At 38.0% G+C, this 27,636-nt stretch overlaps 1 protein-coding gene across 22 annotated transcripts in view; it reads right to left on the bottom strand.

Annotated features, from left to right (window-relative positions):
• The window catches only part of MEF2C (myocyte enhancer factor 2C), a 174,592-nt gene that overhangs the window by 7,589 nt on the left and 139,367 nt on the right, over positions 1 to 27,636 (bottom strand). For 17 of the 22 annotated variants that reach the window (XM_032335773.1, XM_032335774.1, XM_032335778.1 and 14 more), the window contains 6 exons: positions 23,727 to 23,913; positions 20,683 to 20,730; positions 3,358 to 3,530; positions 1,769 to 1,792; positions 755 to 884; positions 14 to 149 (listed from right to left, as the gene is read on the bottom strand). In XM_032335773.1, the coding sequence (XP_032191664.1) occupies positions 14 to 149; positions 755 to 884; positions 1,769 to 1,792; positions 3,358 to 3,530; positions 20,683 to 20,730; positions 23,727 to 23,913 (698 nt within the window). The remainder of the gene's footprint in view (positions 1 to 13; positions 150 to 754; positions 885 to 1,768; positions 1,793 to 3,357; positions 3,531 to 20,682; positions 20,731 to 23,726; positions 23,914 to 27,636) is intronic. The other 5 variants (XM_032335789.1, XM_032335793.1, XM_032335795.1 and 2 more) reach the window with 1 other exon arrangement.

Here is a 27,636-nt window from a genome sequence, read left to right as displayed (position 1 = left end):
TAACATTGCTTACCCCAGCTGACTGAGGGCGGATGGCGGCATGTTATGTAGGTGTTGCTGTTGCCAGCCAGTTACTGACCCAAGATGGAGAGCGCTGGCGGTGTTAAACCCAGACAGAGATGACAGGTCTGCACTACTCAGAGAGTACTCTAGACCAATAAATAAAACAATGAGGGAAAACACTTAATTTGAAAATTATCAAATGGTAAATACACATTTCCAATTCAAAAATACTCTTATTAGTATCATGTAATGATTATTATAAACTCTCTTACTCTCGGGGTAGAAGGAGATAAAGCATCGGGAGCAATTTCAATTTAAAAGAGATGTCTCGTTTACCAAAAAATAAATATTCCACAAAAGCTTTAAAGTAGCACAGCTTGCAATTTTAGTTTACTAGAACTACAATCTGGCATTACAGTATATACATCTTTGATGATCTAGAAATGTTTTTTAAACAATCCTGAGAAAGTGAGCTTTCTATTATATCCAAGAAATAATGGCTCATTTTCCTTGAAATTGGTCTTTTATATTGAATTCAGGTCAGGTCAATAAAACTTTCAGTCACTTAAGAAAGAAAAAATATGGATATTCACTTTGTCTTAGTAACATATAGGTAATGGTATAGTCTGTGGATGCCACAGGTACTAAATGAAGTTTCCTAATAGACTAAAGAGTGACATCTTTTTTTTTTAATCTTGCTTTTTAACAAAAAGTATTTAATGCACTATTTGAACATGGTAAAGCTACTCACCGGTACCATATGTTGTTGAAATGGCTGATGGATATCCTCCCATCCCTTGTCCTGGTAAAGTAGGAGTTGCTACGGAAACCACTGGGGTAGCCAATGACTGAGCAGACTGGGAGTTATTTATCCTTTGATTCTTTTAAAGTAAATAAAGAGACATTATTGATAGAATTTTTTTAAGTTAAAAATATTAGATTTCAGTATTAATTTTGTGTATAAAGAAATAACTTGGTACAAGTCTCATGAAATTAATCATTTAACATGTGTCTCTATGAACTCTGCCAACCCTATCATTTACAATCCTTCAAGAGACCAGCTGTTGCCATAGTAACCCATTACATCAGTATCTCCTAGGCAACTGAACTAGTAACAAGTACCATAAGCTTTATTATGGGTAAAAACAGACTATGTTGAAAACTGATGAAATATGTATACTGTACTCCATTGTTTCAGTTTTTATTCAAATGCAAATTAAAAAAAAAATTAAAATCAACCATGGTGGTTTTTATGCTCAGTTCTATACACAGCAGAGCAGATGGGCAGAATTTCATGCTACATTCTGACCAGCAGGTGGTGCTCTGACCACTTTTTTCAGATTCTTCTAAACTTCCCTCAGAACTAAATGGCAAAGCCCCTAACATGTATATTTAACTCCTTACAGCAAGCAGATTAAAGATTCACATACATTTAAAAATCATGACAGTTTGAATTCTTAGAAAAATAAGTATCTTCATGGTTTAAATAAGGAAATTATTTTTGTTAGAATTTTACAATAAATCAAGTCCTAAAATAAACTGAAAACATGGTCTTCTCTTGCAAAGGTTGAGACAGAAAAATAAATAACCTGACATTCTTCTCAGGTGTGTGATACCTGAAATTAATGGCATTTAAATATGATTCATTTGGACACACTATGGTAACTTCTGAAATCTTCCCATTTTACTAGAGCCACTCCACCTAAAAGTCACCTTGGGTTTCTCCTTGCAGGTGCCATTTAAGGGAAGTACTCTTACTACTTACCAAAAGCAGGTCGACATCCTCAGACTGAGAGCATGGGGAAGGAGTTTTATTAATTAGTGTCTGTAAATATTTATAATTGGGCAAAATCTTTTCAACAAAAGGCAAAGCATCTTCTGATAGACACAACAGTTTAAACAATTTTAAAACCTAGACTCTACAGATAACTCCTTACAAAGACATTCTTTGTTTCCCTTAATGAGCTGTTTGTCTCCAATGTGAAGACAATCTATCCAGTTTTCTGCACAGGTCAGTGTCTCAACCTTCATTATTTCAGCACCACGTTTTGAAAAAAAAAAGAAAAAAGATTATATTTTGAAACCCCACTTGCTGGAGGAGGTGGGGGGGTGCTGCACCTGGCTGCTGGTGAGAGGCTGGTTGTAGGACCACTCACAGGATCCCTATCCCTGGGAGAACATCAGTTTTAAGGAACTTAGAATAAATCTGCGGATAGAGACAGGCTGCCATGCATGGCCCACACCGCTTGGCTATGGCCCTGTGGGAGGTTTTATTTATTAGACCCAGTCTTTCCGAAGGGAATGTTGCATATTATGTGATTTTTTTTTTTTTGGTTGATATTCAAAATTAATCTGCACTGTGCCATAATAAACTAATCAGCTTGCAGGACTGTTTTACCCTGAAGCTTGCCACAGAGCACAGAATGAAAAAAAAGAAATGTGTTTGCAGAATGATCTAAATTTGTCTACTGAATCTTGGTTTTAAATGTTCTCGCTCTTAAGCAAAGCTAATTTGGAGAACACTGATGTAAGTCTCTTTGTTATTGAATTTGGTCCCACAGTTATTATCTTCGTCTTAGCCCTGCAGACCCAGGAGAAAGGAAAATGAGAGAGTCCAGGGATATTATTTATACTTCTTAATTATTTTTTTATTTATTTTTTCTTACAGGGCCAACTTTTTTTTTTAATGTAAAATACAACCTTTGTTCTCAGAATGCCTAGGATTTTAAAACTATTTGCTTTTCGGAGGTAGTTATTTGCATGAAGGGCATATATGGAAAGATGAACTGAGGCATTGTACAGGCATGTGCTATAGTAATCGTTGCAATATACCTAAGAAAAGAATGGCCAGCTACTAACATGAGAACATTCATTTAGAAATTATGGAAAAGATTTTTGGTTGTCAGCACCTTGAGGACATAACTAGTTCAGTATTATAAAAATCTGTTATGAAATTCCCTATTTTGTGAGTTTGATTCTACCGTTGGTCAAACTGTATGCACCATAAGCAGAGTAGTAAGTCATGATTTTTTTCTAATTATAAATTGCAGGTCTTAAAAAAAGGAAATGCTTTTTTTTTTGGTCCCAGAACACGAGTTTTATAGGGGAGTTTATTGGATGTTGGTTTTTTTGTTTTTGTTTTTGATTTTTTTTTTTTTTTTTTAACATGGAAAAGGGAAATGTGAACCAGTTACCAGAAATAATGGCTAAATACAAACAGGGCTCTAGCAATAGCATCAGTAGATTAATTTTCTGGGAGCCCCTAAGTAATTCAAAAATGTTAGAAAGATACAAAAACAGCAAAACATATACAAAACATGATCAACATTTATTTAAAACGTAGTCTCGCATTACCACTGATGGCATCGTATTCTTGCTGCCTGGTGGAATAAGAACTCGGAGATCTGGTTTACGGTTATTCATCCCTAAGTTCATGGGAGGAGGAGATTTTGCTTGCATATTCTTGTTCAAGTTACCAGGTGAGACCAGCAGACCTGGTGAGTTTCGGGGATTGCCATATCCGTTCCCTGTTAACACAAAACAATGAAAGTATTCAGGAAGAAATCTAGATTCAAGTACGTTTCTAGAGAAGACACTATGAGAGATTAAAAATCAAAGCTTAACAGGGTAAGACATACAACAAAGTCTGTAGGATGACTAACAGCCTCCATGTGAAGACTAACCCAGTCAGTTAGTTTTTAAATATTCTCTGAAGGAAGACGAAAGATGTTTTAACGAGAAGAGCTAATATATACCAACTCGCTCAGAAATCGACATATACTTTTATTCTATGAAAAAAAAAATTCAGGAAGAAAGTCAGACTGGTTGTTCAGGGCCTAAGAAAAGCACAGAATCGGTTCTGCACTTCAACTGACTAGCTTGGCAAAGGTCTGACTGGCGTGACTCACTCTTTCAGTTCAATGGTTTGGGTTTTATTTTGTGTGTCTGTGTGTCCTCAAGTGAAGAAAGGGCATACCAGTAAGACTATAATTTCTAGGAGCTGCAGGAGAGGTAGCCTCTTCCACAGTTTGCTGCTGAGTTCCCCTTTCCTTGGAGTGGTTTCTCCTTATGGTTTTCCTCTGGTCTGCCCTCCTCCCAAGTTCAGCCTATGACCCTGAAGTCTTGTTCTCCTTCAAAAGCAGGACTCCTTCTTAAGAGCTGAAATGAAGGCATGTTGCCTCCACTGTGGTGCCGATTCACCACGGCACAAGAAGAGTCATCTAATATGGACATTGAAAGGGTTCCTGTAGATAGGTAGCTGATGTTTAACCCGCCACTAACAGAACCGGCTATCTGAAGGATGCCATTTCTCATAATGCAAAATACATTGCTCCATGACAGGAAGAGCTATGGAGGGAGTTGGTACAACCATAGCTGAGGCAGAACATCATCTGTTGGTTTTTTTCTGCTGCCTCTCACTGCAGAGGAATAGAGACCTGCTCTCCAATTTGACAATCCTTGCTGGAAAACTAGACAGTTGTTTTCTGAAGTTCTCTAAAGGAGACAGTCAAACCTCACTGTTATGGTCAGTCATCATTATCATTATCTTAAAACACAAGTGTCTATTACCCCAGGACGAATGATACTGTGTGCTACCCTGTGGGGAGGCAAGGACTTGGCCCCAGTCCTCAAACGCCCTGCAATTCCTTTGTGGTAATCCAATACACACATGTGAAATGTCCAAACCAGGACAATGCGGCCTCGGGGCAGGTGCCTACAGAGAGGTGCCATCCAGACTAAGTGTTAGTGAGCTCCTAGGAGGGAAGAGATTATCCAGTGAAGATTCACCTAAGAGTCAGGAGTTGATGTGGGCCTTGAAAAAAGAGAAGAGATAGTAAGACATGCTGAGCTTATGATTGGGCTCGGGGAAAGGGCTGAGGTGGGAATTTACAGAGCACAATCAGGGACACTGTGAGCAAACTGGCTAGTAGGGAACTCATGAAAAGAGAGGAGAGTCGAAGACCTTAGAAGGACATGGAGAACTTGACTTCCAGGCTGATACATCTTGGATTTAAATGGTAGAAATGCAAACCCAAGAGGGTCACAGAGCAGAGGCCGTACACAGGCCTCTAAGGGGACAGAGAGATATACTGGCATTGGGATATCCTGTAATTTGGAAGGTCTGGGAGTATGAAGCAGTCTGGAAACTATGGTGATGGCCTGAGCTAAAGATGAGGAGGGAGTGGGAAGGCAAAGCACAGGTATATTTCAGGAAATATTTATGGAAACATCTTTTGAATTAAAATACATTTGAGGCAAACTGTGTAGAGCACATTTGTTCTTCATATCCCATTCATTTACCTGTCTCATTTTATGCATGAATAAACAGGCTGACTATATAACAAATAACTACAAGATTAAATCTGTCAATTGGGTCATCCGTAAAATTCTCTAAGTTACTGGGAGAAAAATAAAAATAAACGAACCCCCTCACCCCCAAAACATGTGTCAAGGACACAGTAGTTTCTTAGGAAATGTTGGCTGAATTTGAATATAAATTACTCTTCTATAATAAAACTTCACTGAAAGTCACTAAATTCTCTACAGCTGGCTAAATATGTCAAAAGCCAAAATTTTCTTTTCCAGTTAATTTGGACAGTTTTTGGTGGCAAAATTTGCTATGTGAAACAAATACATTTACCGAGTATCACTAGGAGAGGTACAAAGGATTTGCTTACTTAGAAAAATGCTTGAAAAAATAAATTTATATTTAATGTGTCTTAACTGAATCATTCTTGTGAATATGTTAAGGCTCTTGTTTTAATTAATAGATTCTACTGGATAGAAAGAGGCTGAGAAAACCAAGACAAAATTTGCCCTATACTTTCCTGTCAGCTGAAGTTCAGTCTGATACACTCAATACATATGTCACTTATCTCCTAAGCCTGCGTGAGATCTGGTTTAAATAAACAATTAAATGGAAAATTAGGTGGGTAATTTCAAAAGAAGGGGGGAAAGAGTCAGTTAAGCAGTGCAGTGAAGCTTGAATAGATCAGAGGAAACTAAAACTCTTGCTTGGTAGATGCCAATACTGGTTTGCATGGAGGAGTTATTTTGCTAAAAGGAAGTAAAACCGCTTTGTGAAATGTGTTGTCCTGTGATATGACAAGCACTGGGCCAGTGTGTGAAAATGGAAATGCTTCACGGATGCTCTGAGAAAAGGGGTTTTTTTGAAAATTAAAAAAAAAAATTTCTACAGTAAACTCTCTGAGAAATTCCAACAAAACCTACATCTTTCTGCCCACATTTTTAAACAATGATCTAGGGCAGCAGGAAAAAAAAAAAACAGTAAACATACATTATAGTTTTTCATCCAATAAATGTCTCAAAACTAAAAAAAAAAAAGGATTTGAAAGCATTCTCTTTTTCTCTTGGAATATTTCCTGTTATTTGGAAATTATGCCATTTTAGAAGATTAGTCACATATTTTAAGGTGTTTCCATATTGAACATAAAATATTTTGAACCACGATGACACTTCTTAAATTCATATTTTTAGAGCATAAAGTTATTTTTAAGAACAAATAAATTCTGCCTTTTACCGGTGAATTTCTGCTGTTTTTAGCATATTGTGCCAGCTAGCATTTTGGAGCCGTATAATAACCATTTCTGTTTCCAGCCACCAAGTTGTTATTCTTTTGGCATAATATAGATTCAGGAATGCAAGACTGTGGATCCTAAACCAGTGATATAGAAACCTATCATTTGAAAATCAATGATGAATACATGCGTGTGGTTTACTGCTAAGAAGAGCCTGCATTTAAACTGGCTTTGAAACCGCGGGCCTCCTCCTCACTTAGAACGCTGTGGCCTGCGTTGAGGCTGTTGTCCTACCTTAAGATAAATTCACCCAAGAGAATGGTCTCATTCAAAGTCAGGGGTCAGGGGGTGGGAAATGCCAGCTCTCAATAACCTTCTAATATACATATTCAACCTTTCTTCATGCTGTGTTTTAAAGTTACCCTCTGCCTGGACCATGATCAATTCAGATGTGACTTTATGCAGATGTCACAGTCCTCTGACCACTTAAAAGCACAAAAATTATAAAGCATGAGTGAATGGATTTCCTGATTATAGATTATAAGAAATGAAGAACAGACCGACTTTAGAGTCAGTTTGTTTTATAGTTTGATTTGATTAAAAATATTGTTTCACATAAAATAAAACAATTTAAGCATTCACAATATAATTTGTAGGAAGGATAACAGAATCGACCTGGATTGGTTACAAGTTTCTAAACATTCATATTAAAACTAGTGTAAATATACAAAACTTGAAATGTGGTGTTAGGAGAAAAAAATTTTTTTTCTCCCCAGTTAACTTGAAAACACTTGCTGCCTTTTTTTTTTTTTTTTTTATTGACTCCTATTTTAAGAAGTTGTAAATTCAAAGAACATATTCCTGGCTTAAGATGTTGTGAGAAGGACATTTTGCCTTGTCTCACAGAGCGCAATTGAGCATGTAGCTAGCTCTCTCTGAGCCCAAAGTTCTAAAACTTCCTCTTACTTGGATGTTTAGACATGAATCTCTTCACCTTCCCCCTAGGACTTCCATTATAAATACAAGCATACAAAACTAATAAGCACAAGACAGATACTAGTCTTTATGAACCACAGCTAATTTTTTTCACGGGCAACATTTTTTCTTCAGTCTCCTGAATTGTTCTCTTTGACTATCCCCGCTTCCTCTTCCAGCTCCCTGTCCAATCAGATACCAAATCTCTTTTTCTTCAGAAATGCCTCCCTCCATCCCCGCTGCCACCATCCTAAGGAAGGCTTTCATCGCCATTCGACTTGGTCTTTTATCAGGGTCCCTGGTCTCCAGTGGTAGGGTTCTTCACCAGACCGTACGACTGGCTTCACGAAAACCGTGAGCTCCTTAAAGCTGTATGCAGACTTCTGTGCACGTGTGTGACAATAAATCTAATGTACAGTCTCAAGAATTTCTCTAGTATTTTTTCTAAAGGGCTGTTTCTGTTATGTTACTTTTTCAGACCATACTTAACACTGTTGGGTTAGTGCCCTGCTTGGCTCTCAGAACTGCGCATAGTCTGACCCCCCTCTGTTTCACCTAATTCCCAATATCTACAATATCTACAGCCAAGCTCACAGCCCTCTGGATACGCCTGTGTCTTTGCTTTAGCAGTGTTTGCTCTCTTCTTGTTTTTGTTTTTTTAAAATATTTTATTTATTTGAGAGAGAGAGAGAGAGCAGGGGCGGGGGGTGGTGAGAGGGGGAGAGGGAGGGGGAGAAGCAGACTCCCTGCTGAGCAGGGAACCCAATGTGGGGCTTGATCCCAGGATCCCGGGATCATCACCTGAGCCAAAGGCAGACACTTAACTGAAGAGCCATCCAAGCACCCTGCTCTCCTGTTTAATTCAAATTCTTTTTTTTAGAAGATTTTATTTATTTGACAGAGAGAGAGAGGAGAGAGAGAGAGATCACAAGTAGCAGAGAGGCAGGCAGAGAGGGAGGGGGAAGCAGGCGCCCTGCTGAGCAGAGAGCCCCATGTGGGGCTCGATCCCAGGACCCTGAGATCATGACCTGAGCCAAAGGCAGAGGCTTAACACACTGAGCCACCTAGGTGCCCCTCAAATTCATTTTTAAGAATCAGTGAACACCTCAACTCTTTCATGAGAGTTCAGACAACTTTTCAGACAACTCATCCCACCTTGAACACACAGTCCCTTCTATCTCGTTGCAATTCGAAGCAGTGATACATGCAGAGGACTAGCTCTTTAAATGTTTCAGATGCTTGCAAAATGGATATACAGACTATGCTGGAAAAATTAGGAATTACTACTCAGGAATGGCACCAAAAGTTAAGTTACTGAGGGAACGTGAGATGAAAACTGAAAGTGTAATATGTTACTTGCTAATTTCAAATATCGAGGGTCTCTCTTCTACGCGCTACTTGAGAACATTTCTTATTTTAGATAATGATTACACACTGATGACCAAGTACACCATTGAGACAAACTGCTCATCAACCATATGATATTAAAGTCAGGAAATCACGCAAGTGCCCAACTACTAAATTTGTTTAGAGAGAGTTAATTGAAGCTTCTTTTTCACTTGTTGCACCTGTTAATCATTTCACAGCACATTACCTTAGCTAACTGCAAGTGGTAGAATCAAATAAAGTAGGAATTTTCCCTGATGAAAAAGAAAACTCTGAGGCACAGCCTCTTTTCTTCTTTACTGACGAGTGTTTACGCTTCCTGCCACAGGTTTTCTCTATACATCTCAACCATAATTTACTCATATGGAACATTCCACCAAGAGTCGGGCTGTGTGATATCCCAAGAAAAAGAATGCCAGAAGGGTGGTAAGTAAGAACGAGCAGGATTTTACTAGGTGGTCCAGAGAGAGAGACTTCCCAGAGACAGGGGATACATGAAAGATCTCAGAGTCATGACTGTATTGGGGAAGGACGAGTATTCCCATGAGAATGGAATACCAGTGGTTTTAGAGTATGCAGTTTTCAGAAGCTGGAGAAGCAAGTTTGACTAACACAGACCTCTCAGATCATGTTAACGTTACACCCTAGTCTTTACGCTAAACGTTTATTCAACTTCCTACACTAGAAATTAAGCAAAGTTAGAGTTTGTGAGTGGTAAGTGACATCCTTAACTGTGCTTTAGGAAAAGGGTGTCCATGGAAGTGGTAGATCAGAGGTTAGACTGCTATAGAAAAGCTAGTTAGGATGCATCTGCCACAGACCACCTGAGGAAGGAGGCGGCAGAGACAGGAAGACCTAGAAGGTAGAAGGAGTGAAGGAGTGATGGTCAAAGGAGGATTAAGTAGATAAATCCAAGTTCTGGTCTTGAGGTCTCCATTAGAGTTCCTCCAACCACACTGAGCCGTAGCTTTCTTAACCCTAAGCCATCATTTCATCGGTGGGAGAGAAGCATAAATGCAATCTGAATCAGAGCCTCTCATATACTTGTCTGAGACAGCCTTCCCCAACATGACCATGCAATAATATTAACAATATCAAACACTTTCTAGAGTACTATTTATCAGTAGAACCCACAACATCAAGCATACATTTTGAGGACCTTGAATAGTACCAGGCCCTTAGTGACCGCTATAGAATTGTTGGCTATTATACATGGATATAAAGCACCTTGAATCCTTGCATTGAGACCCTTGTCAGGTACGAATAGGATCCCTGTGTTACATAATGAAAAGCTTAACAACAGAGAGGTCCAGCATCTTGCTCAATGTCAAACAGATCTCAGAGGATGGAGCCATGATTTGAACCCAGCAGCGTGTCCAGATGCCATGCTCTGAAGGACGGCAGTTGACCTGCTCCCTGAGAACTGGCACACTCCGGAATTCTGAAAACCCCCTGTGTCAAATCTCATTCTAAAATTATAGGAATGTGAAGGAAGAGAGGAAAGGAGTAGAGGGTGAGACCAGGGATGTGAGAGACCCAAAGGGCCATCCTAAGCCAGAGGTGATGGGGTTTCTTCAGGAACACAGTCAGCGTGGCCGGCAGAAACGGCATTTCTGGTTGAGAAAAGGCTGAACTTAGACAAAGAGGCACAGAATGGTGATGTTCTAAACCGTATTTCTGGTCTCTGGGATAGATAAATATTTACAAATAGGAAATATTGGGTTCAGCAACACTAAATGCCAGAGCAACTGTTTAACTTTCAGTGTGCTATTTCGAGTGGATGATTAAATATGCTCTTAAAAGTAGATTCTGTAATATTTTAGTCGATAGCCTCTCCTGTAATGGAGGGTAAAGATGTTTACCTACCTATTGTCAATTTAAGAGAACAGCTTCCATCAGAGCCACTTAACACGATGGTGAAATGCTCAGTGTTTTAGAGTATCTGTTATTAGTTGTTACCTGGAGAATAATTTCTAATACATAGGTGTATAAACTGATTTTGTTTTGTAATTTGTTAATGGTATCTTATTTTTTGGAATTTGGGGCAAACTGCCACAGGAGAGCACCCAGTTGAACCTCTGATATATTGATTTTCTGTTTTTACTTTGGCAAAAGGTTTAACCAACTTAGGTTTTTTATTTCTTTCATTGGAACAATTTGAAAACATTTATAGCATACTTTCTCGTTAAACTAGAGGTGTCACATACATAATAATGCCCACTACCGTCAGTTAATTTTATATCTGAGTTAGTTTACGATAAGTTAGTTTCCAGTATTAGGACACTGTTTTGTATCTCAAACATACATCTTTTCACAGTCATTTGAAATCACTTTAAAATTGTATATAGTAAACTTGTTCCTCCTACCCTACTGGAAGCAATGCACTTTAAATAGTTTTTAGTAGAAAAATACTATGACCTTCTAGAATTCAGTTATATTCACTGAGGCTTGAATGTCTCAACCTTGTTAAAAGTGCAGAAACTATGTTATTTAGCTATTGTGAATCATGATCTTTTTTTTTTTTCTTTTGAGGGAAAAGGAGATCTTTTTCATGGGATGGCTCTAAGGCAAAAGGCAACCACAAAACATGTGGAGGTCAGAAATCTGGGAATGATGAAAACTTTAATATGCCTACTGTGGAATAGAGGCAGAGCAGATTTTCTGGTTCTTATTCTGGTAAAGACTCCTGATTACAGATTCTTAAACATAAAATCAAGTCTCCACTCTATCTGAGGGTTTCTTAGGGAAATAATACAATAATATATAATGTTAGACTATGAAGAAACTCCTGTGAAACCTCAGTGTCTTTTGTGGTGTATTCTTAGAAAAATACTCCAGGAATACACAAAAGCCAAGACTATTCTTGGCTGTACCAGTTAGAGGGCAGTAGACATTCTACAAAGAGCTTGCCTCTTCTACTTGACCATGTCACCCTGATGCTGAATCAGACCTTCACGGAGTTCATATCTACCCAACTTGTCCTTGATATTTCTTGGACCTGTTTTGTTTTATATCTTTTGTGAAATTAACAGTCTATCTGCCAACTAGACCCTGAACGTTGAACATTCAGCGTATACAATAGGCTCTGGATTGTGAGGCAGTTAAGAAAAGACATTTTACTTATTACTGACTTGTTTTTTCAAAGATTGAGAGTCTGTGTCACAAAGTAGGTTTGTTTTGGCAAACGAGTCTTTCATTTGTCCTAGCAGTCATGTGGGTCAGGCATTATCATCCTAATTTTTGACAGATAAGGAAACTGAGGTTCAGGGAGCTTCTGTGACTTGTCAGTAAGTGGGACAGTTTTGATTTGAATCCAAAACACAAGCTGCTTCTACTACTTTATTACAAAAGCCAGATGTTTCAGATTTAGAATGCATCCTTGTATTTCTTTGAATAAAAGCTCCATTTGCAAATAAGGAGGAATTTGACAACCTGATGTTTTCAATGCACAAAGGCACTCAAAATATCATTCTACTTTGAGTACTGATTTACTGAAGGGATAGTTTTTAATTGCACCATAAAAATGATACTGAACCTTGCTATCTTAAAAAAAAATTCCACTTAACAATGAATGATAGATTTATGACTCACTTAATTGTTCACTTCTTGAGATTTTGGGGCTGTCTCTTTGCTAAAAATGAGGGGGTGTCTTCATTATTGACACAATCGTTCATTCTCTCAGTCATTTTTATAAACAAAAATATTGAGACAGTACAAATTAGAGAGAACGTGACAGAAGAGAAGGAATAATTACTTGTGGTTTTAACATTTACACAACTGCTGCAAACACATCAGAAGATGATAATGTTCAAAGTGAAATGTGTTGCACTGTACTGCATCGCACTTCTGCTCTGCCTCGGGTTGATTCCTATACTCTATTTATCCCCACCCTTGAGGGTAGGGGCCGCAGCAGACATCTCTGTGAAGCCTACTAGTGCTCTACTTGCTTATTACACCTTTAATAAATATTACTAGGAGGGCATTAAGCTTCATTTTTTCCTTAGGAAATCAAGAATATAGATAATTATAATACTGACAATGCGAACATTTATTAATAAGCACTTACTCTGGTGAAAGAAACTGTGCAAGGTGCTGCCTTCTATCATTACTCATTTAATTTTCACAACAATCCTAAAAATGGGAATTCACGGCCTTTCCAAGGGCAATAATGTCATCCCTAGAATAACTTATATGTCATGTGTTTTCACTGGTTATTTTATTTTTCTAAATATCTGCCTCTGGATTATTTCTCCAAATTACTGCTTGTGCAAAAATTTTGCACCATGATTTTCTAGCTATCTCCAAGTTGCTTAGTGTTAAACTGAAAGTTCCTTTTTTCATGATTGTCATGTAAATTAATGTAATCATGTTTATGTAAATTGACCATAGATTTAGATTTGCTATTATTACTACATTAATAATAACCTATATTAATACAGCAGGCTGTTTTCTCCCCCACACTAATCAGTTCTTTACCATAACTGGAGGTTGTACATGGAGTGTAAGGTCAAGAAATTGTGAAAGGAGGGCATAGTGTTTAGCAAAACAGCTAACACGTAAATATTAAATTCAGTTAAAGCGATTAAAATGGAACAATAATAAGTAAACCCGGTGAATATTAAAGCATCCCATGGTCACAGCCATAGATTATAAATTAAAATTGTTTCTCCAGATTTTGGTACAATATAGTTTCCTTTAGTTGAAGATAAACTAAAGGGATATATTTTATTTACTCTTTCAAATATGAGACGTCATCATGACTTTAGTACTCTTTGGACTGAGATTTGAGTGAACACACCATGCAAGTCCAACTGTAAAATTTAAGTGACTGGCAAATGTTTGTCTAAAAACAGCAAATTATACTCTTGGCCAACAGCCTTGAAGCCCCAAAAAGTCCCTGGTAGGTAAAAAGTTTTATTTCCAAAAGAGGGGCTTTTTTAACCACATCCCTTCTTCAGCATCTACTGTCTATTGATGCACAATTTCATATCAGTAATGATTTTGAAAAGACCTGTTCTTTCTGTATTCTCTCCAAATAAAATCTTACGGTGATGCTAGAAGCAAGAAGAGAAACCACTTGTGTATGAGGAAAAAGAACTGCGAAGAGAAATAAAGAAAGTGCTGAGTAAAACTAATATTTTAGGAGAAAATATTAAACTGCTTGTATTAACATTAAAACAACCACAGTTTTGTTGGTCACACTCTCAAGTTAAGTCCATGGGATATGAGCAAAGAGACAAATTCTCACATTGCTTTACTGACTGTAATAGGAAGATGGGGATACAAAAGATATAAATTGTGAGGTCAGAAATACACAAGGCACTCTAAAGTCTGCTCAAACACTCCTGAGGGAGCTGTAATTTGAGATTTTGTTTTCCCCTGTGGAAATCAAACTCCTTAAGAATTAAGTTAAACTACAGGGGTCAAAACAGATTTTATTATACCTTGACCTAGCCTGTAACATTCTTCATTTACCTTCTCTTTGACCTGCCTCTCCTACTTCAATGTTGACCCCTAGGAAATGGCATCACAAGGTATTTATAATTTTCCAGGCTCTTGTGTATGGAAAGCAGACACTGATTTTTTTTTTTTTTTTGGCAATGGCTAATTATCATATGCTGTAGATCATCCAACTAAGAGGACTAAGTTTTTTTTTTTTCCTTTAATAAATCTAGATAATAACTTTGGTTTGGGTTAAAAATATCACTGTTACTTAATTTCATGGATAATAATAAAGCAATACTGATGGATCTCTATGTTTTGGGTGAACTCTCAAGGTAAAACTGCAAATGAATTCAAAATTTTTATTTAGAATAATTCAAACTAACAGAATAATACTTTCACCAAAACAAGAATCCGACTATTAATTTGGATTCTTTTCCACATGCTGCTTAACAGTATTTAAAAAAGCAGTAGCAAGTTGTATTTTATGCTAACAAAAATAGTTTTCTTGTCTCAGAGCAACTAAGCCATATCCATCTCTCTTTCTTGAATATTACACTGTCTGAATCTGTATATTGTTAGGTAACAAAAATGTAAACTTGTTAAAGCCAATCCTTTTAGATGGAATTTTTAACTACTTTACTGATACTTTAAATCAGTGAATGAGAACTGCAGAGAAGTCTTTCTGGCTGATAAGAAAGTCAGCCAAGAAACTTTTGATAAGTATCCTCAAAAACAAATACTTGCAAAACAATGGCACTGGTACAGAATAATTTAATATTGTATATCCTTTTCCTCTCCTCAGTTCTATTTTATAATATGCTAAATTTTTCTTTTCCAGTACTAAATGAATTATAAAAAAAAAGTCATGTAAGTGAAGTTCTATGATTATATAATCACGAAACGTTGCACGGAAAGCCTGTATCTTATCCGCAATGTGAGTACTGAGTTCAAAGGTTCAAAGTCACAGCCCAAGGTCGTGCTAGATGGAGTCCTTTCAGAGCCTGGAAGCTAGCGCTCCTTCTTTAAGTCACTGCTCAGTGATTTACCCGCAGCAGTACGCTGCCACCAAGTTTCCATGTATTTAGCTGATATAAATTAAGCATTCCAGAAGTGACAAAGCTTGACAACCAAACGCATAAAATAGTAAACAATTAACAATCAAAATAAGGAAACAGCTGTTAGTTTCTTTTTTATAAAATTATACCTAATTTACAATAAATGCCAATTAAAATTATTAACCAATATACATAAATCTCCTTTGCCTTATTGTCACATAGCTATGTAGATTGTAAAATTCTCTTAAATTTTCAAAGAGATTCCTAAAATGTTTTCCTTTCTTCGCCTCTCCATCCTTCCCTTTCTTTCTCTTCTTTGTCTCAGTCACGAATCCTTGAGCATACTGGCACTTCGTACTCCATAAAAAAGCAGCTACGTTATCAACGTGAAAACAAAGAGTTCTAATAGGATAGTGAAAAATCCAAAACAAGGCATAGCTCCGAGACTGGATGGGAAAGATGCTATACTTTATCATCAAGTGGAGCTGAAAAAGAGAGGGCCTACCTTTTATTTCTATTAAGTCTAATGATTACAAAAATCCACTTGAAATTGATCTTCAATTATCAATAACCACTAAGATTAGCATGTTAAAAGCTTTAATTACACAGCTATGACAAAATGTAATTTAAAAAGCGGGGACTTTCGATTTTGGCTGTTGAGAGGAAGGGACTAAGCACTGGATGAATAACTGTGAACTGAAACTTAGAAATGTCACCACTGCTAATGTCTTATAATGACTTGCTGTATACGTCCCTTAAATCAAGAGTACAACCTCATCCTGTTATTTTTTTGTTACTTTTTGCCTTCATCTTTGAAACCGCTTCAATTTAAGTGATAAGAGATTTATTGTTTTAAGAGGTGGTTTGTGATGGTCTGATGTATCAACCCACATTTCATTTACTGCTGTGTATCAGTTCTTCAGGATTTTAATTAAGTATGTTGGAAAAGTTAGTAAAGCTTTATTGGCCAATGTTTCTCAGTCATTTAACCGGATAATTTACTATTCTTTGTACGACTATCAAAAGAATATATTATTTTTGTGAATTATAAATCGAGGGTCTATTTTTTATATTTAAAATTACATTATTTCTTTGAAGTATTCTTTCTTTTCTCACATCAACATTATTAAAAATTCATGACGAGTAGATTAATTTTTCCTTTATTCAGCTAACAAACATAAACTGAGTATCTGCCATGTACTCTCTCTTATGTCTTGAGCTGGGAATATAACCTGTAAGAAAGACACAGTCCGCCCCTAGAGGGCTGAGTGTCCAGGAGAAAGATGTGTGCCCAGACAATGCAATAACAATGCAATGAGATAAGTGATGTGGGAGCAGGCTTCCATGGGCGAAAAAAGAAGAGATGCATAATTCCCCCTGAATGGCTGTACTGAATTCTGAGGGATGACAAGGAGGGCTCAGGAGCAGGAAGAAGCTGAGGGAAAGGAGCACTAGGAATGCATATGTAAAGGCAAGTGGCCTCAATACTGTTTGCAAAGTGGCAGCGCAATGAAGAGGTTAAGAGCATGAATGTTGGAGCCAGACCGCCTGGGTTCCACGTTGGGCAATTAACCTCTCTCTGTCTCAGTTTCCCCGTCTATGGAAAGGGTATAATATGCATATCTACTTTAAAGAACCATTATGAGAATAAATGAGTTCCTTTTTGTAAAGCACATAGTAAGGGCAATTTAAATGTTTGTGTTATTAGAGTGCAGGGTTCTTGCTGGCAGCAGGAGAAAAGAAGGTTTAAGAGTAGAGAGGAAGGCTGGGCCAGAGATAAGAGGCTCCTGGGTAATTCTGAGAGAGATGGGAAGCCATGTCTGGACTTAAGGCACATGAAGGATGACCTACAATTAGTGTAGGCCTTTGAGAAAGGCTAATCAGTCATGGGGAGACTGGAGGGGAACGCAATGTGAAGCAGGGAGACAAATCAGGGGGCTCTGGAAACAGTCCTGGAGCGTTGCTAGGAACCGGAACCAGGGCAATGGGATGGGAATGGAGAGAAAGGAGTGGATTTAAGAAGTACCTTGGAGGCAGAGTTGGTAAGACTTGATGATCCACTGGATGATGGGATTAGGGAGAACTATATAGTTCAAGGCTGGATGGGAAAGTTGCTTTACTATATCACTGAGCTGAACTGAAAAAGAGAATCCTTATCTCTTTGGTCTCTTGGTATTTATAAGTACACACTAATTGTTAAATTCACTTCCTTTCTGCATGGTTGTACCCGCCCCCCCTTTTTTTCTTTTTACTATTGAGAGGATCTGATTTTGAAAAAAATACAAAGATCGAAAAGTATTTAATTGTGTGTACATGGCCACAGACTTTCTAACTTGATCAGAGACGTTGAATTTCAATGACAATATTCGAAATTTGGAAGCTATCTTTTGGCCATTTTGCCTTAGTTTTCTTTTCTGAAAATGCAGAGACATTCTGGCTGGCCTCGCTTCCCCTGGTGTTATGTGATTCTCTGACATCAGCATAGATATATTCAGCTTTGACACATGATACTGGCGGGTTTGAGAAAGAAGGGGAAGACGGCTGAGCCTGCAGCAGGACCTGACAGCGAAGCTTGCTTCTACTAAGTGGCATCTGCAACAGGTGTTCTGTGGAGCCAGAGTTAGAAAGGGCTTCCTCTTCTATTTTTAAAAAGTAAGGAACTAACTCTCTCACAAATATATAGACACTGGAAAAGTTATATGTTCATGGCTACGAGATATATTCCTCTGGATATAATGTTTATTATCATCAAGGTGGACCAACTGAGTGTCTTTCTTTTTGTTTCCTTCTATTTTTGAAATAGAAGGTTTTTTTTTTTTTAAGATTTTATTTATTTATTTGACAGAGAGAGAGATCACAAGTAGGCAGAGAGGCAGGCAGAGAGAAAGGGGGAAGCAGGCTCCCCATTGAGCAGAGAGCCTGATGTGGGGCTCGATCCCTGGATACTGAGATCATGACCCAAGATGAAGGCAGAGGCTCAACCCAATGAGCCACCCAGGCATCCCTGAAGTAGAAGGTTCTTATGTCTGTGGTAGAGGTCTTGATGCAGGAAGATACATTTGCTAAGCTTGTAAGATTTTTTTAGTTCAATGACGCTATAGCCGGATATGTGGCTAACTTTTACACTTACAAGACCGTCTTCTCTGTCCCTGGAGGGCCATTAAACTTAGCGGGCTGTCAGAGAATTGACAATGACAGCATAACTGAACAACCAAACACTTCTTATTTTCAACAGAGAATCCTAAAGCATTCTAGCTATTAAGCAGAAACAAGAGTCTATTTCCATTAGGGCTGAGTAACCCATCCCCCCCCATTTTTTTTTTTTTTTTTACTACATATGATAACTTTTTTCACCACTACCAGCTGTTCCTATAAAAGCACTGAGATACTGGATAAAATATCATAACATCAAAACCATTTTTTAAAGTTATCTTTTTCTTGGTCTTTGTGACAATCCAGTTCTCAGTCCCTACCATTCTCTCTAACCGTAGTTATGGCAGAGACTTGAATCTGAGCAACACTGGTCTGGCTTTGATCTGGTTTTGTAATTTTCAGGCTGCAAGCCTCAGAGTATGTTTCGAGGGAAAAAATGAGCACTTTGTTTCAATGTCCAGAAAAATAGTATATTGAGTTTACTCATTAATTTGACTTTACCTAATTTTTAAAAGGTTGATAAAATAGGAAGCTAGTACCATTGATAGTGTTTGTTAATTCACTGTGTAGTCCAAATTCTTTTTCTTTATGACTCACTGAATTAGTGAAGAGCCAGTATCAAAAGGAGAAACATTTCCCCCAAATGGATATATTTATAAAAATGTTTTTGTATGCTGATTTTATCTTCTTTCTTATAATTAGCAGACTATTATATTTGACCTTGGCAAAATATTTTAATTAGTTGTCCATGGATATTTTAATAAGCTTGAATTTTTTTTTTTTGACATTTCAAACATAACCTTGTGTCATTCAGGCCTGTCTCCTACTATTTTAAATGTGTATCATGTTCCAGCGGCAGGAATTACCATGGTTACTTGTTAAGCCAATAGTGAACTGTGGTTTGCATTAAAAACTACTGTGCTGTCTTACGTCTGCTCTGAAAATGACATCAATATCTCAATAATCACAATAATATGAATTAATATGGAACCCTGGGGAAGTGTGCCTATAACATGATTGGATGTAGTGGAAGAAATCCTTAAGAGTTTATATGCATATATACATACATATATATATATATATATTTAAAGATTTTATTTATTTGTTTGACAGACAGAGAGAGAGAGAGAGAGAGAGAGATCACAAGTAGCAGAGAGGTGAGTAGAGGGGGAGGAGGAAGCAGGCTCCCCGCCGAGCAGAGAGCCCGATGCGGGGCTCGATCCCAGGACCCTGAGATCACGACCTGAGCCAAAGGCAGAGGCTTAACCCACTGAGCCACCCAGGTGCCCCAAGACTTAAAATATATTTAAATGGCTTTTTGGGAGTACACCATATTCATATTCTTTAAGAGCTAATTTTAATGTCAAAATTGGTTTTATTTTATTAACAATATTGTTGAATGGTTATACTCTCACTCCCTCCTTTTTATTTTTTTTAATTTAAAAAATTTTTAAAGATTTTTTAAATCTTTAAGGGAGGGTCAGCGGCAGAGGGAGAAGCACCCAATGCAGGGTTCGATGCGGAGCTCGATCCCCAAACCCGAGAATCAGGACCTGCACCAAAGGCAGATGCTAACCTGCTGAGCCACCCAGGTGCCCCTCCCTGCCACCTTTTAACTTATTTACTATTTTCTTACTTATTTACTTACTTATTATTTATTTTTAATTAAAATTCAATTAGTTAACACGTAAGGTATGATTCATTTCAGAGGAATACCCTCTCCTTTTCAACATGCATTCTACCAGGAGTTTGGTACTTCTTTGGGTGGAGAGAGATTCACATTTACTGTGAAATGATTCACAGAGAACTCAATAGGCAAGTCTTGCTAAAGGTACTTTTGTATCCAGAGATTGTGTCTAGGATTAAATGGGTTTGATCAGAGCCTTCACTTCTGGTTATGTGGACTAGCTGAAGTCTGATTAAGAGAAGTTCTAGTTAATAGTTTTCTTCTAAGTTACTAATCCATCCATTCCTGCTTCATAAAAATGTTTGAGAAGTTCTGGGGGCCATTTTCCATACAGCTCACACATCTCCCTACTTGGTTCAAAAGACTTACTTCCTGCAAATCGCCCAGCAAAGAAACCCTGAACAATGATCCATGCTGTGGCCCAGAAATCCCCGCTCACCTGCACTGGTGCCTGCACCGGATGTGAGGTCTCCACCCATCAGACCACCTACGGATTAAAGAGAAAGATCAGAAGAAGGAAAGGCCACAGGTCCACAGAACAACACACTTTACCTTTAGCAATCCCAGTATTCTGGCTCTCCCAAGGGTCCTGAATTTGTAAAATATTACCTAAGTTGGATGGCTGACATTTGTTTTATTATGACATGCTGAGCTCAAACATTAAGCCTACATTCAATCACTGACATTTTGCAGAATCTTCCGTTCTAAGAAAGGTTACATTTAAAAAATCCAGGGTTTAAATGGTCTCTGAATTTTCATTTTTGGATGTTTTATAGAAAGTGGAAAAAAAAAGGAGTAAGGTTGACTGTGTGTTGAAGTAAACTTACACTTGATGTTTAATTCTTTGTAAATGTATTTTTATATAATTAATTTTGTAAAATGCTAATTGTCCAGAACTTTGGTCATTTCATGAGTCTACTCACAGCGAATGACCTCACTGACTACCTGAATTTTCCTTACTGACACAACAGAGAAGATTTCATTTGCTACAAATTTAGAAAGGTATGCTTCTTCTCTGCTAACTTAAATTTGGCAATGTTAAAATATGACAGCTGGGAGAGTTCACTAAGATACTCGGTATAATAATTACTGTTAGTTTTAAGGAATATGATTTAGCCAAAAGAATAGAATATCAGCTGGATTCTTTTTTTTTCCCTCCCTCCCTCCCTTTGTTCGTTCCTTCCTTTCTACCTTTCTTCTTTCCTCCTTCCCCTTCTTTCTTTTTCTTTAGAGAGGAAGGTAGGGGACAGAAGGAAAGGGAGAGAGAGAGTCTCAAGCAGGCCCACACCCAGTGCAGAGCCCAAGGTGGGCCTCTATCTCACAAACCTTAGCCTGTGACCTGAGCTGAACTCAAGAGTCAGATGCTTAACCGACTGAGCCATCCAGATGTCCCTCGGCTGGATTATTTTCTAACTGATCCTAAGTGACAGTCTATAATTCTTAGTTGGTTCTGGTTTTGGAGTTTGAAGAATATGTTCATTACTTTTATTTTATTTTATTTTTAATATTTATTTATTTGACAGAGAGAGACACAGCGAGAGAGGGAACACAAGCAGAGGGAGAGGGAGAAGCAGGCCTCCCGCCAAGCAGGGAGCCTGATGCGGGGCTGGATCCCAGGACCCTGGGATCATGACCTGAGCCAAAGGCAGATGCCTAATGACTGAGCCACCCAGGTGCCCCTGTTCATTACTTTTAAAGAAATGTTTGTTATTTCCAATCAAATAATATTTTGGAGATAAAGGATGAAATTTTTTAAAAATAAACAAGCATGAATTTATCATGCAGGGAATTCAACTGTGTTTGAATGTGATCTGAAAGGAATAACATATGGTATTGAAAATTCTTATGAAAAATTTCAGTCATATTCAAAAGCAGAGAGAATGGCATAATGGCATCCTTTATACACATCTCTCGGACTCAAGATTTATCAAGATTTTATCATTTGGTTGATTTTGATTATATTTTCTATATGAAGTTTCTGTACTAAATAGGAATAAGGTTTAGTTTAGTTTTGTTTTTTTAAGATTTTATTTATTTGACAGAGAGAGACACAGTGAAAGAGGAAACACAAGTAGGGAGAATTGGGAAAGGGAAAAGCAGGCTTCCCATTGAGCAGGGAGCCTGATGCAGGGCTCAATCCCAGGACACTAGGATCATGACCTGAGCTGAAGGCAAATGCTTAATGACTGAGCCACCAAGGCACCCCACATGTTTAGTTTTAATTACAAGGCAGATATTGAAGTATTCTCAAGGAAAAATTATTTTGTGAATAAATTAAATTGCCTTTAATATAGTTATGTGTGCCTAAGACATACTAAAAATTTCCTATGGAGTGCTTTTTAAAAAAGTAAAATGTAATATACAATGCTTTGCTATCTATGATTTAGAAATATAATTATTTTTGGTGCTTCTTTTGGAGATATAAGGGGGTTGTTTGGTTATAGTCAGTATACATTTATTTAGTTCCAACTGTGAAGTTGGCAATCCAGGAGGACTGTCTTCCCTCCAAGATTCTTTAAATCCAGTGGGGAAATAGACACAAATTCAACATAGCACATCATATACTGTATTTTGCTTGATCTGAGTATGAAGAATGGTTGAACTTTTCCTGAGCAATAATTTCTTTTCTCTGGGACACCGCACATTGTACAACAGTGGGGATTTCTTAGAAATACTGAGACTAATTTGTGGCAGGTATATATGTTCTTATGATGTCCTCTTAATTTCATTTCTAAGTTTTGTTTTTATTTCACACTTCTTAAGTTACACTATTTTATTACATTTCTTTTCTGCTTTCAGTCCTCTGTGGTATAAGTTTCTGTATAAATAAATAAAAACCAACCACACTAAGAAATAACTAAATGGCACAAATGCTATCAGAGGACACAGGGGAAGATTTTATGGAAAAGGTGATAATCTGGCTAAGAGGAAGATGGGAAATGGCATCTTAGGCAGGAGGAGAGTAGTAGCAAAAAAATGAAGACTTTCTTTCTCCAAGGATGTTTGACTTTTTGTTAGGCTGTTTGAGAAATATAGTTGAAATATAGCCACATGAGAGGTAGGTGGGAGTCTAAATGGAAAAATAGCAGATTATGGGAGATTTCAAAATCAGGCTGATGGGGTTGAAGACCAAAAAGAAGGTGGATTTTTTTTTTTAAGATTTTATGTATTTATTTGACAGAGAGAAATCACAAGTAGATGGAGAGGCAGGCAGAGAGAGAGAGAGGGAAGCAGGCTTCCTGCTGAGCAGAGAGCCTGATGTGGGACTCGATCCCAGGACCCTGAGATCATGACCTGAGCCGAAGGCAGTGGCTTAACCCACTGAGCCACCCAGGTGCCCCAAGAAGGTGGATCTTAAGCAACGAGGAAACATAACAAATGGAAAACTGGAAAAGTCTACATCTTGGTGATAAAATACCCTTTGTGCCAAGAGTGGCTCCTTCCCGATTTGTTAACATTGCATGCATATGAGGACATACATACCTGTGTTACCTGCACTTGGAGGTCGATGTGTTACACCAGGAGACATACTGTTTCTCTGCAGAGAAGGGTGGGCCAGTGGCAAAAGGTTGGGGTTTCCCAGTGAGCTGACGGGGTTGCTGTATACCAAACTATTGTGGCTGGACACTGGGATGGAGACTGGCATCTCAAAGTTGGGAGGTGGAACAGCCTGTAGGAGCAGAGAAAAACGTGGGTAAAAGGAAGAAAAGAAACAGAAGTCCTCATGTACAGACAGCCTTTAGTTTTCCAAGAAAAATTTCAAATTCCAAGCTGCTTGGTGTCTAGAAGACCATTAAGGAGAGCTCTCAAGATGTTCAGATCATAAATTGATTTCTTTAATGTGCTTAGAACTCTTCCTTCGCAACTATTAGAAAACGTTTCACTTTTGTTTAAAACAAAGCCCCATTTCATTAGACTCCATTGTCTTCGAATTCCATTCTATTAAGTAATAATTGTTCATTTGTGATGTCTGAATCTGGTGCCAGAAATGACTGCAAGATCAAAGGTACATGATTGTGATGACTTCACAGAGAAAGAGGAGGATTAAAATGCAAACCAGAGTCTTCAGTTTAATTGCTTATTGAAGCATATTTATGCAGAAGTTTAATGATATAAAATCATCTCCAAGCATGTGAATAGCACCTGTACTTTAATTATTATTTTTAAAAGTCTGTCTTTTGAGAGTAATGCTAAAGATAATAGGCATTTCAAGAAACAGAATTCAACAGAGCATGTATCATTCAATAGTTCATATTTTAAAATGATAGTTCAGAATATAGGTTACACTTTACATTTTGGGGGATACATGGACACTGACAAACAACAAGATTTCTATCTCAAAGGAGAAAGCTGGCAAATATTTAGTGAAATGAAGTCGTGCGGGTACCTCATTAGAGTAATTAGGTCCCAATTATTGATATTTTGGTATTATTTTAGCAATTTAAGCAAAATCATGCTTATTTCCCTGCTTGTACTAACCAATCATACTTACAACTCCCCCCTTTTAAAAAAATGTTTTAACATTATAAATGAAAATACTGCTTGCACATATTGCCAGAGGACTTATGGTGTCAGAGCATACAGCATTCTTACTATAAAATGGATACATATGTGTGTGTGTGTGTGTGTGTGTGTATCTAATAGATCTGTTAGAGACAGGGTTTACATAGAACATTCCCTCAGGATTTCAGATAAGCCAGTGTGTAAGTTTAAATGCCTATGTGCATGTGACTCAAAGGTTTTCATTTTTATTTTTATCTTTTTTTTTTTTTCCTTCAGTGATCTTAACATCAACTTTCCTTTCCTCGTTGATTGACTAGCCTGTATCCTGTGTCATGCTCTGCAAAAGCTCTTTATCCTGGTGGTGATTTCAATATTACTCTCTATTCAGGCTTATGTTTTCTTACTCTTTATTTTTCCTATTTTCTTTTCTTCCATGATCTGGACATATTGATACGTACAGAAGCAAATATTTCATAACTCTTTTACAAATGTCTTTGATTCCTCACTGTTTTACAGCAAGATAAAAATGCTAAAGTGCTTTATTAAAACAGTCAGTCTTTATTAAGACTTTATCTATTTTAAGCAGAGTAACAAACAATAACTTTGGATCAACATCATGATACAATGAAACATAAATGTTGGATAAGACGTCAAAGAATGAATTTCCAGAGGCTCAAATTTTCAGAGTCTTTTAAACAACAAAAAGTATTAGTTTATGTTGTAAAATAAATGTCTGTAGACTGAATGAAATATTGCATTGTAGTAAAAGACCAAATAAGAATTACTTAGAATACCTAAGAAAACAAAGGTAAACAACTGTGGGAGGTTCTATTTGCCCCTCCAGATCCGCTCTCCAACCTCTTCATTGCTCTGGGCCTGGCAGGCTGAGTCTCCAGGCTGTATCCACCTGGCTCCTCCTGCCCTCTGGCTTCAGCTGGGCCAGGGGAGGCACCGGCAGAAGTACAGAGAGTAGGAGAGAAGTCAGGGTATTTGGCTACTATAGCATCCTCCCTGGGGAGCCACAGGTTGGCAGAGGCTGTATTCTGCTCATGAAGGTCATGCCTCATTTGGTGTCATGTCTTCTATATTCTCAGATCTTGCTGTGCCGCTGGTATCTTTTGTGTCCTCTTACTCCTTTAGGCCTGGTTAAAAGCTGGTAACAGCTTCCAGGTTGCAAGCTGTAATATACTTCACCATTCCTTTGGGTTTCACTGAACTCTAACCTATCTACCAACAGTTCTTCTACTAAACTCCCTTCAATGACCATGTTTCTCCCCAAAGCCATTATAGTGACTCTTTAGATCTAGAATAGTGGTACTCTACAAGGGTGAACTCCCTCCCTAGGGAACACTTTGGAAATCTGTGGTACAGTTTTGGGGTATCACAATAATTGGGGGTGTGGCTGGTATTTTCTGGGTAGGTAGGCAGGTGTTCTATATGCCGTCATATGTGGGACAGTTCAACACAACAAAGAATCATCTCTTGTCCTATTCAATTTTGAAAAGCCACCACTGGACAATTCATCTGTGTGAAAAAACCCATTGATAATGATGTGAATCAGAACTAACTCTGTTCTACAAACACAAGGTATTTTCATACATTGAAACATGGATTTTACTATATACTGAAATTTCCAGAAGTGCAATTACTGTGTGCATTGAGGGAATATTCTACTTTCTTATGTAAGGAACTTCATTAAAAATTGTTCACCATCTTGGAAAATCGTATCACCAATGGCAATTCTGTTTTGTAATTTTGGTTTTAAATATGGCATGCTGTTTTCTTTCAACTCATTCCATTAAAAAGTGTTCCTCCAACCATTCACTGAAAATCCTCTTGTCATGGTCCCTATTAACCTTCAGGGTGAGAAATCCAATGGGAGCTCCTCAATCCTTAACTTGGACACAGCTGTCACTCCTTCTTGATAAAACTTTTTTCCTTTCAAAACTCTGGACTCCCTCCTACCTCGATGGCTGCTCCTTTTCAGCTTTTGTTGCAGGTTCTCATTTCTCCCTGATCTTTGAATTTAAGAGTGGCATGGCTCTTTATCTGTGGCTCCGATCTCTCTCCTTATTCAGCCTTGCATATCCAACAGCAATCTCAATATTTCTACTTGAATGTCTAATAGACATCTCCAAAATCAGCTCCAATCTAGCTCCACTCATAGCTTTCTTCATCTCCAACTGATGACAATGCTTTCAATGGCATAGAATAAAATCCTTGGGAGTTCCCCCTGAAGAATCTTCACTGTTTCCCACACCTAGTCTACCCAGAAATCCTATTGGCTTAACTTCCATATATATCCACTCTCCAAACACCTCTCATTCGAATGGCCACCACTCTGATTCCAGCACCATCACCTCTTGCCTTGATAACTGCAGTCACCTCCTACAAGTTGCCTACTTCTAGCCTTGCCTTCCTTTTTATTTTCAATCTAGCAATCAAACTGATCCTTTAAAAGCACAGATCATGGGGCGCCTGGGTGGCTCAGTGGGTTAAGCCGCTGCCTTCGGCTCAGGTCATGATCTCAGGGTCCTGGGATCGAGTCCCGCATCGGGCTCTCTGCTCAGCAGGGAGCCTGCTTCCTCCTCTCTCTCTCTGCCTGCCTCTCTTCCTACCTGTGATCTCTCTCTGTCAAATAAATAAATAAAATCTTTAAAAAAAAAAAATAAAAAAAAAATAAAAGCACAGATCAGATGATGACACCCCTCTATTCCAAACCCTGTGAGAAGCTTCGACCTTGCTTAGAGAAAAGCCCAACTTCTTCCAATGTTCCATAAGGCCTCATAAATCCCAGCTTTCACGAGGCTTCATGATCTGATTTCCTACTGTCCTCTTCCTCACTCGCTCATTCTCGCCTCATTTCCATGGCTAACTCCAGCACTTCCTT

Source organism: Mustela erminea, chromosome 3, assembly GCF_009829155.1.
Source record: "Mustela erminea isolate mMusErm1 chromosome 3, mMusErm1.Pri, whole genome shotgun sequence".
NCBI lineage: Eukaryota > Metazoa > Chordata > Mammalia > Carnivora > Mustelidae > Mustela > Mustela erminea.
The sequence above is the reverse complement of the archived record's forward strand: the minus strand, read 5'-3'. Positions and strand labels throughout refer to the sequence as shown.